General features: G+C 40.8%; 1 protein-coding gene across 2 annotated transcripts in view; it reads left to right on the top strand.

Annotated features, from left to right (window-relative positions):
- Positions 1 to 12,855, top strand: part of NSF (N-ethylmaleimide sensitive factor, vesicle fusing ATPase) — a 130,353-nt gene extending 117,498 nt beyond the window's left edge. For both annotated transcript variants that reach the window (XM_058181481.1, XM_058181482.1), the window contains exon 21: positions 11,583 to 12,855. In XM_058181481.1, the coding sequence (XP_058037464.1) occupies positions 11,583 to 11,625 (43 nt within the window). In that variant the 3' untranslated portion in view covers positions 11,626 to 12,855. The remainder of the gene's footprint in view (positions 1 to 11,582) is intronic.
- The last annotated feature ends 379 nt before the right edge of the window (positions 12,856 to 13,234 follow it).

Genomic DNA, 13,234 nt, shown 5'->3' with positions numbered 1-13,234 from the left:
AATATAGAAATAGATAAGTAAACAAGCTGGTTATAAAAGCAGTTTTCTGCATTCAAGCTACTGCTCTTTACAGCATATCCCTGTGTGTAATCTGAAAACTAAGTGGGCTGGGAGGAAGGTTTAAAAATATATTTTTACTCTTGAACAAGAGGTTGTAAGAAACGAGGACCCTTCAGATTTGTTAATATTCTTAAGATAATAGGGTGATCCACCCAATCTTTTCACTTCAGCAAATGTTTTCATGACAGGAATAAAGAATTATGACACCCTACTGGTTTATCTTCAAAGGCCTGGATGGTGTACATGTCTCAACTTGTGAAATTTTAAAATTCATAATATGACTGAACAAAAAATTTGATGGATTATTTCTTTATAAATAAAACTAATGAGCTAATATTTCCTGTAAAATCTAGAATTGTTAACACAAATTGCTTAAGCATGAATACTATACTACAATACAATACTAAAATTTAAAAAGAAAAATGTACAGGTCTTTTCTGTTAAAAGATATATATGCCCCCCCAAATGAATTGTTTTCCCTGCTTTTTATAGGAACAGAAGACATTGCCTTTTACATTGTCAGGCCAATGGAATGTCTGGGTCAGGACTGACCTGGTTCACATCACCCCTAAAGTTATCCTGTGGTTGTGTTGTGTAAGCCCAGCCAAATATAATGTAAGACAATTGAACCCATGATGGCAAAACTTAAAGTAAGTGAATCCAGTGATGTTCAGATAGTGATTCTCTATTCTCTAGTGATTCTAGAAATGACAGGAATTAATGTAGGGATATCTTCCAAGAAAAACATGTTGTGTACCATTGGATTATGTCACCTTTCAACTAATAATGGATTCCATAGTGCAAATATAGAACCTGGAGGGATTTAATGTATTAACTAAACAGGGTGCTGTAAACTTAGAAGAAAATTCCTGTTCAGTGTCTCCCATTTCAAGTCGATCTTGCTTTTATTAGCTTGATGAAGGCTTCTGTTCTGTTTGAAAGCCTGCTGTAGCAACTGATACATGGAGAGTTCAGAGCAGCAGTCAAAGGAACACAAAGGCTATTGATTTTTTGCTTCAAGCAAGTAGCTTGATTTCTAGTCAGCAGGAGAAATAATCAGGCAAAAACAGTTCAAACCTTGAAGCTTAAAGAAGCAGAAAACAGAGTATCAGTTAATCAGAAAAACATCCATTGCTTTCACTTTAGAAATTGTTTAGCCAATTAGTCCCAAGCAGGCAGACAGGGAAGAGGGACAGAATAGCTCCTGACAGCAGCAAGATTGGACCAGTGAGCAGAAGACTGAAGATAAGATTCATTTCCGGGTTGAAATCCAGCAGGTTCTAACAGGTTCTGAAGAACTAGTAGCAGAAATTTTGACCAGTTTGGAGAACTGGTAGCGGAAACTTGGAGTAGTTGGGACAACCGGCAAATACCACCTTTGGCTGGTTCCAGAGTGGGGTGGGAATGGAGATTTTGCAATATCCTTTCCTTGCCATGCCCACCAAGCCACGCCTACCCTACCAAGTCACAACATGCCCATCAAGCCCCATCCACAGAACTGATAGTAAAAAAAATTGGATTTTACCACTGATTCATTTATATTTTTATACTCTGACAGGTGAATGGATGATCACAATCTGCATCAACATTATCCTTCTAGTTCTTTGAAAGCAACGTTTAACAATATTTAATATTATCTGCATTTGGATTTTTTTCTTCCCTTATTTGTCACTGTCCTGACTACTTCTTTGTGACTCATCCCAAATCTCAAGCATAGATTTGAGCTGGGGTCTCTCCCTCTCCCTCTCTCTCTCTTTCTCCCTCACTCTCTCTCTCTCTCTCTCTCTCTTTATATATATATAGAAGCACTATATATATATATAGAAACAGCTGCGATCACACATTGCTCCCAGAAGCAAGCTGAAGCCTGAAGATGACGAATGAGACTTAAATAAACGCCGCCAAGACACTTCCAATTTTACGCGGGAGAAAACCCGAATAACCAAAGACCTACATACATATACACATACACATACACACACACACACACACACGTACATATATATATATATATATATATATATATATATATATATATATATATATATATATATATATATATATATATACACACACACACAAGACACTTCCAATTTTACACGGGAGAAAACCCGAACAACCAAAGACCTATATATATATATATATATATATATATATATATATATATACACACACATACATACATACATACATACGTACATAGGAAGTCCTCGAGTTACAACCATTCATTTAGAAACCATTCAAAGATACAGCACTGAAAAAGTGACATGACTATTTTTCACACTTACAATCGTTGCAGCATCTATGTCACACGATCAAAATTTGGATGCTTGGCAACTGGCATTTATTTATGACAGTTGCAGTGTCCCAGTGTCATGAGATCACTTTTTGTGACTTTCTGACAAAGTCGGTGGGGAAGCCAGATTCATGTAACAAATGTGTTACTAACTTAACAACTGTAATGATTCACTTAACAACCATGGTAAAAAAGGTGGCAAAATGGGGCAAAACTCATTTTACTACTGTCTTGCTTAGCAACAGAAATTTTGGCTTAATTGTGGTCATAGGTTGAAGACTTCCTGTATTTTAAAACCGTCTTTGCAGATCCAATCACCACACATGAGAGAATTTCTCACCAGGAAAAATAGACACAGTCTGCTAATAATATTTTTCTTTCGACCCTCTTGTGGGCTGTCACAGCCTCGAGTCCGCCATATCAGATGAAAAGATGGGACGACTTCTCACTGGGTTAGAGGGCTTCCCTTGCTTCAGTGGGCAATTGCACACCGCATCGCCGATCTCCGGGATTCCCCTCTGCTTCGCGCGGAGACCACCAATGAAAGATTCGTGTCCAAAGGAATACTGGATGCTGACCACAAGCAGTAAACAAAGATTTTGTGCCATCTCCCTGGGTGTATATAGCCACAATGTGGTTTGTTGAGAGCTTAGTGTGTTCTGCTACTGCACTCATCTATAGTGGAGTTAACCAATTGTGATTTTAAAAACCGGGTATCCTAGTATCATGTGAATCTAGGCACTCTTTTGGATTATTATTATTTTTAAAATAGGGCATCTGGTTTATCTCTATGATGTGATGCAGCAGGCATGATGTGATGCAGCAGGCTCTACATTGTTTTCCTGCTGGGAACATCCTTGGTTTAATTCAGTCAAACTTCAGCAGCCCACCCCACCCAAGCAGTGATTCCTCTGATTTAGAGACGTTGTGTTTCCATGAAGTTGAAGAGCTCTCATCTCCTGTCTGTGTTGCTTTTCTCATCTATAAGCCTCCCCCTTCTTTCTATTCCAACCCTTTAAAAAAAATCAAACTGTAAATGGCCACTGGATTGTGCTTCAGGGCACAAGCTGAGTTAAGGCATTTGCCTCTACTTGTTCTGCATTCTGCAGCATAATGGCCCGGCTGCCCTTCCAAGGGTGAAATTCATCCACTAAGCAGCTGTCTTGATTTCCCTGAAAATTACCTAAGGCAGTAAGGAGATTTACGCTGGTTTTGGAAGTTTGTTTGAGCGACAAATTCAGAAAGATGTCTGGAAGAGTCTGCAAAAAATAAACCCCTCAGCCCAAAGCTAGACAAGAAAAAGATAGGGGCATGACTAGCCCCAATAAAGCTACAATGCCATTTTTCTGGAAGGAAGAATGGAGTCTGTAATCACCAAACTAAAAGCTCTAGAGGGGTTTTTAGACAATGGAATCTGTTACTTAAATATTTCTCATTGAACACCATCATGTTCTCATGGAACTCATGGCATCACTTTGGAAAGCATTGCCCTGGTGGATCTGACCACAGTTCCATCTAGTCCAACATCAGGTTTCCCAAAGTGCCAAAACAGATGGGGTTACAAATCTACAAGCATAAGGAAAAACTCTTCAAAGTATGTGATATCAAGTATGTGATATTCAAAGGTAGACAAGTTCTTTGCTTGGAAGGTCCTTTCAAGTATTTGTTTTCCAAATCAGTAGTAAAGGAAATCCAAATTTTGTGCTTAATTATGTGGCCTACTCAAATTAAGAAAAAGTGCAGGATTTCTTAAGGTTTGTAATTTCTTCAATAAGTTATAATGTGTACTGTATTTTTTGTATTATTATATGAAAAGACATCACAAGTTAATCCTGAAGTAAAATGAGTAATAGACAATTAAGATTTCTGTTCATTGCTAGGGCCCATTTCTTTCAATAATTTCGACTAGATAGCCCATTACATGAATGGCATAGCTGGCCCCAAATAGCAGGAGACTGAGATAAAGAGGCATAGAAGTACCATTTGAAATCTAGAAGTAGACCAAAGCAAGATGAGAAAGCATGACATATAATATAGTATTACTCTCCAAACCTGAGTGGAAAAAAAGATCCGTTTTAATTCACTTTAAGTTTTCATCTATAACTGAAATTGCTTTGTGTTTCTGAAGGAGAAACTACTCTAACAGGAAACAGAAGACAAAACACTACCAGGACTACATTTGAGTAAGACCAAGTTCTTCTCACTGACCTTCAATATAGTAGTATCGTTTTATTAAGACTGAAAAAAGGTAGATCCCCTCTGATCTTAAAGACCTTGATTTGGGTTGGCTACTGCAATTTACTTTGCCCTGAACTTTTGAAAAGGGTTCAGAAGATGGTTCCATCAAGTTAGAGTCTTTTAGTAACCATTGTTCTATTTATACATGCATGTCTTAAAAGACAATTATATTTTTAAAGGCTCAACTAAAAAAAGCTGGTTTTAATTTTTGGAATTCTATTTTAGACCTGGGATAACTAACCAACTATTCCCTCATGAACCTTTACTGGCGCCCCTTTTGCTGAAATGAAATGAAGTAGGCAATTACCAAGAAAATATCTTTTTAAAAGTGGCATGTCTTTTTTGAAACATATTTCCTCTAATTTTAGTAGACCTAAGTGCAAAATAATTTTTATTTATTTATTATTTAAATTTGTATACCGCCCTTCTCCCGAAAGACTCAGGGTGGTTCACAGCCAGATAAAATAAACAATAATATTACAATATAAATACTATTAAAATACAATTAAAAAACTTATTCAATTGGCCGAGATTAAAAATTTAGAATAAATGATAAAAACCCATTAAAAAACCCACAAATTTAAAAACTAATCCTAATCCAGTCCTGCGCAGATGAATAAGTGTGTCTTAAGCTCGCGACGAAAGGTTCGGAGGTCCGGGAGTTGACGAAGTCCTGGGGGGAGTTCGTTCCAGAGGGCGGGAGCCCCCACAGAGAAGGCTCTTCCTCTGGGCATCGCCAGACGACACTGTCTCGCTGACGGCACCCTGAGGAGTCCCTCTCTGTGAGAGCGCACGGGTCGGTGAGAGGTATTCAGTAGCAGTAGGCGGTCCCGTAAATAGCCCGGCCCTATGCCATGGAGCGCTTTGAAGATGTTCACCAAAACCTTGAAGCGCACCCGGAAAGCCACAGGTAGCCAGTGCAGTCTGCGCAGGATAGGTGTCACACGGGAGCCGCGGGGGGCTCCCCCTACCACCCGCGCAGCCGCATCCGGGACTAACTGAAGCCTCCGGATGCGCCAGAAGGGGAGCCCCATGTAGAGAGCATTGCAGTAATCCAGACGAGACGTCACGAGGGCGTGAGTGACTGTGCACAAGGCATCCCGGTCTAGAAAGGGGCGCAACTGGCGCACCAGGCGAACCTGGTGGAAAGCTCTCCTGGAGACGGCCGTCAGGTGGTCTTCAAAAGACAGCCGTTCATCCAGGAGAACGCCCAGATTGCGCACCCTCTCCATCGGGCCAGTGACTCGCCCCACCAGTCAGCCGCAGACCCAGCTGACTGTACCGGGATGCCGGCATCCACAGCCACTCTGTCTTGGAAGGATTGAGCTTGAGCCTGTTTCTCCCCATCCAGACCCATACGGCTTCCAAACACCAGGACAGCACTTCGATGGCTTCATTGGGGTGGCCCGGTGTGGAAAAGTACAGCTGGGTGTCATCAGCGACAGCTGGTACCTCACACCAAGCCACTGATGATCTCACCCAGTGGCTTCATATAGATGTTGAACAGAAGGCGAGAGAATCGACCCCGCGGCACCCCACAAGTGAGGCGCCTCGGGCCGATCTCTGCCCCCGTCAACACCGTCTGCGACGGTCGGAGAGATAGGAGGAGAACCACCGATAAACGGTGCCTCTCACTCCCAATCCCTCCAACCGGCGCAGCAGGATACCATGGTCGATGGTATCAAAAGCCGCTGAGAGGTCTAATAGGACCAGGGCAGAGGAACAACCCTCATCCCTGGCCCTCCAGAGATCATCCACCAACGCGACCAAAGCCGCCTCAGTGCTGTAACCGGCCGGAAACCGGACTGAACGGGTCTAGATAGACAGTTTCATCCAGGTGCAGGGGAAACTGATATGCCACCATACTCTCTACAACCTTCGCCGCGAAGGTTGGAGACCGGACGATAATTACCTAAAACAGCCGGGTCCAGGGAAGGCTTCTTGAGGAGGGGCCTCACCACCGCCTCTTTCAAGGTGGCCGGAAAGACTCCCTCCAACAAGGAAGCGCTCATAATCGCCTGGAGCCAGCCTCGTGTCACCTCCTGAGTGGCCAGCACCAGCCAGGAGGGGCACGGGTCCAGTAAACACGTGGTGGCATTCAATCTACCCGGCAACCTGTCCATGTCCTCGGGAGCCACAGGGTCAAACTCATCCCAGACAATATCACCAAGACCGCCCTCAGACGCCCCGTCTGAATCGCCGTAATTTTGGTCCAGATTGTCCCGAAGCTGAACGAAGCTGAAAAATAATTTGTGTCATTTGCTGGATTTGAATTATCATGCAAATAGCAAAAGTGCCCAGTATGCTCTATTCTCTGATTTAATGGCCTCCTTTTCAACAATAACTAAACCCCTCCCCCCCCATTACTTCCTTACTATGAGATTTCACTAAATTCAATTGTCAGATAAGGGACGTTCTAGGCCATACTTACCAGCTGGGACATAGGATGTAACAATTTGGCAGAGACCCAGCAGTAATTTTGTGCCAACGTGATAGTCTTATTCAGTAAATGTAGTTTTTAGTTTCAGTAAATGGAGAACTAAAAATGTCGTGTCTGTTTGTACCTAGTCTACTAAGCCATGGTCTGCATTACAATAGTTTACTGAATAAACTAAAAATGGCTGGGATCACACTACTGTATAATTTATAAGTGATACAATAAATTATGATAGTGAGCCAATCAATGAATAAAAGGGAAATATTATCAACTAGTTATAGGTCCAAAATGATTATAAAACACATGCTGGAATTGGACTTACAAGTCCACATGACACTTAACCTTCTTCTTTTTTAAATGAATAAGGGGGGACCTCCCCTACTGAGCGGTCATATATCCTTGATCTGAATCTGGAACCACCCGAATCCTCCATGCAAACTTTATTGTGAGGTTTTTCCCACTGCTGAATGGTAGAGGTAATCCTCGACCATTTGTTTAGTGACCAAAGTTACAACAGCACTGAAAAAAGTGACTTTATGATTGTTTTTCACAGTTGCGACAATTGCAGCATCCCCATGGTCACATGATCAAATTTTGGATGCTTGACAAATGGTACATATTTATGTCAGTTGCAGTGTCCTGGGATCATGTGTTCACCTTTTGTGACATCACACGCAAAATTGGCAAGGAAGCCGGATCCTGTTATAATAATCCTGTTACTAACTTAACAACTGCAGTGATTCATTTAACAACTGTGGTAAGAAAGGTCATGAAATGGGGCACTTAGCTGTCTTGCTTAGCAACATAAATTTTGGGCTCAATTGTTGTCTTAAGTAGCATCTAGCTACTCTTATCATATTTTATACATGTCATAGCTACACATAGACCAGGGGTCCCCAATCTTTTTGATTCTGTGGACTGGTGACACAGTCACAGCAGCGACAGCTTTGGTAGTTTTGGCAGTGGGGGGTGGGGAGAATGGTTTTGTGTATGCAACCTAAATCCTGTACATGTGCAAATGATCTTTTGCGCATTCGCCTCCTGCTTGGCCCGATTTCCAATGGGCTGCAACTCAGTAGTGGACTACCAACTGGGGGATGGGCCCCCCTGCCTTAGACAAGATGGGACTAAGTGGGAAGAAATGTTTTTGATATCACAGCTACTACGGCTAAAGATAACCTTTCTCATTCATGAGCTATGGAAGAGTAAAAGCTGTATCACGAGGACAGAGCAGGCCATATTTGTATTACAGTTAAATAAAAGTGGCTTTAATAAACAATGCTAAAAGGATACAAAATACTTATAGATGTACAAGTTGCCTATAGATAAACAGCAACTTGTCTGTTTCTCTGTGGGTACACAAATTTGGACAATTCCTTCCCTTTTGACTTTGCAAACGTACAAAACACTAAAAGAGCTGATCAGAATCCTGTTCTCTTGTTTTCTAGTTCCAGACAGTTTTTCTAATACAGAACATTTAACCAGCCAATTTAAAATGGTGAACTCACTCTTCTCCAACAGGGGTCTGTTACTATAATTCGCCATTTATGTAGATCTGACCTACTTTTTCTTCACAAGCTTCCCCCCTCAACGTAGAAACTCACATATGAATTGCAGGAAAATGTTGTGAGGTCCCAACCACAGGCTATGAGAATGGTATCATTTCTGTGAGCCATTTGGAAGAATTATAATCTCCACGTTTTTGGGCGGGCTGGCTGGCTGAGTAATAACCCAAAAAAATTACACCCATGCTCCTTTTGTAGATGAAAAGACATATTTGCTAACTAGAGTAGTAGTAGTACTACTTTTTAACATCAAGAACTATTGTGTAATCTTCCCCTTCTCACATACACATTTCCTTGAAATGCTTCTTTAGATGTTGTGCACTGAATTTATTCAGAATCCCTTAAACACAGCTATGTCCAACAGGTGCCAAAGGTGCATTTTAGCTCTGTTTATTCAACCTTAACATGTGCACCAGTAATAGGGTAATTGCAGCTCTAATATGTACAGCAACATTTATTATATGTCTGGATTTGTATATAGCCATTTTGTTCATACTTCCATTTTAGGCATCCAAGGTACATCTCCAAAGAATTTTAAAAAGATCAAAACCTAAAAGAAATGTGTGCATTTGTGTGTATGTATTCCCCAGTCGTGCACATGAGACATAATGCCTCTTTACACCAGCTGCCTCAAACAAGTGAGGAATCCATCCCACTGCTCTGTTAGAATAAGGATCCTGTCTGAGCAGAGACGGTTGCCTGCCATCTTGCGTAGGACTGAGGAGGGGAGAGAAAGAGGGGGAATGTTTTCAGGTCTTTGGCCCCCATCTGGCTGGCGCAAAGGGAAAAGGAGTCAGCGCTTGTGACCGAAAGAGGCTAGTCTTGTGACCGAAAGAGCCCACGTCATTCTTTATCACCATCCCATAATGATCCCCACAACTCAAGGCAATGATGGCAATGATTCAAACCTCCCTGGGGTCTCCATGGCAACCGGCCCCACAGGAGGTCTTTACTCCTTTTCCTCTTTTGTCAGTGGCGGTTGTTGTTTATGTCACGAAAACTTCCTTTCTCAAGGATGGGGAGGGTGTCTGTCCTTAGCCTCTGCTACAGATCCCCCTCGCCATCTGTCACTGCTGTTGATCCCAGCCTGACCTTCCTCGTCACCCAAGCCACGAAGAGCAGTCCCTATGCTTGCCCTCCTGGATACTGAATGTACGGCAATCACCCCCTCCCATATTTGAAATGGCTCCTGCCCATAAGTGGGACCAAGCAAGAGGCAGCTTCCCATTTCTTATTCAGGAGGGGCACTCTCTTTGCCCAAGTATTCCTCTCCCATCCAAAAGGCCACCTTACAAATACAGTGTCCCAGCTTCTCTTCCCTGGTGTAGCAGGTCTGAAATTCAGTAAACAAAGCTTTCCCTAGCCGTGAGATTGTGGTAATTGCTTCAGCTCTTTGATGTCTTTCGGGAGGGAAAGGCTAAAATCTCATGCAGTTGGGCTCCAAAATGCCGTGAAGAAGATGCTCATGATCATTAGTGGCAAGCTTGTATAACTTTATGTAAAGGACATTTACACTTAACACTACTTAAAGTAACGGGAAGCAGGGAAAACATTTCAGCAAGCAGCTTCAACATCCACTACTCTTACTGAAAATCAGTATGGAGAAAAAGAAAAGAGGCAAGAAAGTACCTTGAGCCAGGGGCTTCAAGTTTAAATTCCACCCCTCTAGATTTAATATTTAAGATCTGGTATTTGAAGGAAGCTTTTTCTACAGTGGGAACTCAGCAATCTATTCTAAAGCTACAAATTGGTCATAATTTTGCTCAGAACTCCTTCAAATGTTGCATTTTTTACAGCTCATTCATGCATAGTGGAGTACAAATCATTTATTGTACTTATTGACTACGATAGGGGAATGCACAAAGGGAGGCCTATTGTCTTAGACTCTCCAGTCTGGAAATTTTAGATTAGTGCCAGGCACCCACCTCTAAGCTTAACTTGCATTTCAGTGAAATAAAATGATCTGTCGAAGCTGTGGAAAATCTAATCAACCTAATGACAAGTTTGGTTAAAACCTGAGCTCCATTGCACGCATGTCTTCTTTTTATATGTGCATATTATCACTAAATTTCATATTAGATCAAAGATTTATCAAGTATCACTAAGAAACAGGCAGGCTGGCAGACAGGCAGCTTTCAGGATTATTTTATGTAAGCCTTCAATATCTGGGCTGCAGAAATCTAGATGACCACTAGTGGCAGCACAGAAACCTATACATTTCTGCCATCTGATGTTCATTTTGATTTCTGCAGTCCAGATAAGCTGTCTGGAAAAGGTTTAACTTGTTTTATTTAAAATAAAGGGTAATTTTGCCCAGATATTTATTGGGCATGACCAATGGGGTTTTAATTAAGTGTTACTGAATTTTAATTTATCTCTTGGCACTGCCTTGTTATAGTTTGACCGGCCTAGTTCATAGTCACTTGAGTCACTTAAACTCCATGGTTTAAATGTTATTTACAGCACTGTGTTTCACTTGAGTTAATGAAATCAAAGGCTTAATTCTCACAACTGCCCCTGGCAATTAAAATAAAATGATTCCCTTTTTTCTAAGAAGTGAGTAATGAAAACAAACACTTTGCAAGAAGATTCATTCTTTGCAAACTAATTACTAGGAAGTATACATTACCCAAAGAAGACAACTTACAAATTGCCAGAAAGTGTAAGTCTTCCTAGTACATTTATTTAATTATTTATAAGATTTACATGACCAACCATCTTATACAATATAATCTTGGGCAGCTAATAATAGTACATATGAAAAGTTATTAAAAGGGTCTGCAACAGCAATCTCTGAATAGGAACATTATACCGTATATCACATACCCATATATGAATACAGTTGTACAAAAACCACATCTGTTTACACACACACACACACACACACACACACACACACACACACACACACTTCCTTTAAAAATTGTCAAAGGAGATATATAGATTAGAAAAGTACCACTTTAACCATCCCCCTTTTTTGTTTCAGGATTAATGATGAATTTAGACAAAATGAATATTTCTTCAAATAATCTGCAACTACCTTAAGGAAAGGAACTGCCATCAAATTTTGTGGCTATTGGTTGACTATTGAACGACCCAATCACCAAATGGGCTCTCTGGATTTGCATATGATACATCTCCAAATACCATTCTGGAAAGGAACAATCTCTCCAACATGAGAGGCAAAATATCCATCTAGGCACCTCCTTTGGTAGCTGTGCATAAAGAAAGAAAATGGAAGTTAAGAAAAACTAAATGCAAAGAGATATTGGTTATGTAATTTATGCTTTTTGAAGATTAACACTGGTGTTTTAATATGAAAAGATACCCAGGTTTGGTAGGGGATAGCATATATAGCATATATAACCAAAAATATATGCATTCTATAATGAACTTATTTATTTACTATATTTCTTTCAGAAGTTCGACTTTGCACACTCTACTAAACCAAAGTTAAGCTTAGTTCCCGCAACACATAGAGTAAAATGTGGCTTTTCAGTGTGTAGTTCAATGTGATGCACAAGCTAGACAATTGGGTCAATTTTGTGAACCATAGTCTAATTAAACAAGAGTTCGTGTGTTCTGCAGTGATAGTGTAAATCTTGGTTTAGTACATTGTGTGAACCCAGACATTTGTGGTTTGCATATCATAATTAAGCTTAACATAGTGTGTAAATCTGACTATTCAGTGTGCTATTCAACAAACCATGGTTAAACATATTAACATCATCATCATCATCATCATCATCATCATCATCATCATATAATATAATATACCCAAACACTAAGTACAAGCTTGATGGACATTATCTTACTGATGACCTCCACCCTGTAAAAAGACCTTGGAGTTTTCATATCAAATGATCTAAGTGCCAAATCCCATTGCAACTACATAGCAAAAAGCTCTAAGAGTTGTAAACCTAATTTTGTGTAGCTTCTTTTCCAAAAACACTACACTACTAACCAGAGCATACATTTGCAAGACCCATTCTTGAATACAGCTCACTTGTCTGGAACCCATACCACATCTCTGATATTAATACAATTGAACATGTCCAGAAATATTTTACAAGAAGAGTCCTCCACTCCTCTGTAAACAACAAAATACCTTATACCTCCAGACTTGAAATCCTGGGATTAGAAAATTTTGAACTCCGCCGACTCAGACATGACCTGTGTTTAACACACAGAATCTTCTATTGCAATGTTCTTCCTGTTAAAAACTACTTCAGCTTCAATCACAATAATACAAGAGCAAACAATAGATTCAAACTTAATGTTAACCGCTTCAATCTTGATTGCAGAAAATATGACTTTTGTAACAGAGTTGTTAATGCTTGGAACACACTACCTGACTCTGTGGTCTCTTCTCAAACTCCCAAAAGCTTTAACCAAAAATATAGTGACCAGACGTCCCGCTTTTGGCGGGACAGTCCCGCTTTTTAATAATTTGTCCCACGTCCCGCAGCATTTCAAAGTCCCAATTTTTTTCCCCACTCCCATTCTGAAAATGGGAGGTGGCAACGCAAGAGGAGGAGGAGGAGGCGGAGAATGGGGAGTGGCGGAGAAGGGGGTGCGAGATCGCCCGCTGCCTGGAAGAGCCGAGAGGAGAGCCGAGCCTGCCTGGAAGAGCCGAGA

The sequence above is a fragment of the Ahaetulla prasina genome, chromosome 4, assembly GCF_028640845.1.
Source record: "Ahaetulla prasina isolate Xishuangbanna chromosome 4, ASM2864084v1, whole genome shotgun sequence".
NCBI lineage: Eukaryota > Metazoa > Chordata > Lepidosauria > Squamata > Colubridae > Ahaetulla > Ahaetulla prasina.
Note: the sequence above shows the minus strand (reverse complement) of the source record. Positions and strands in the feature narration are given on the sequence as shown.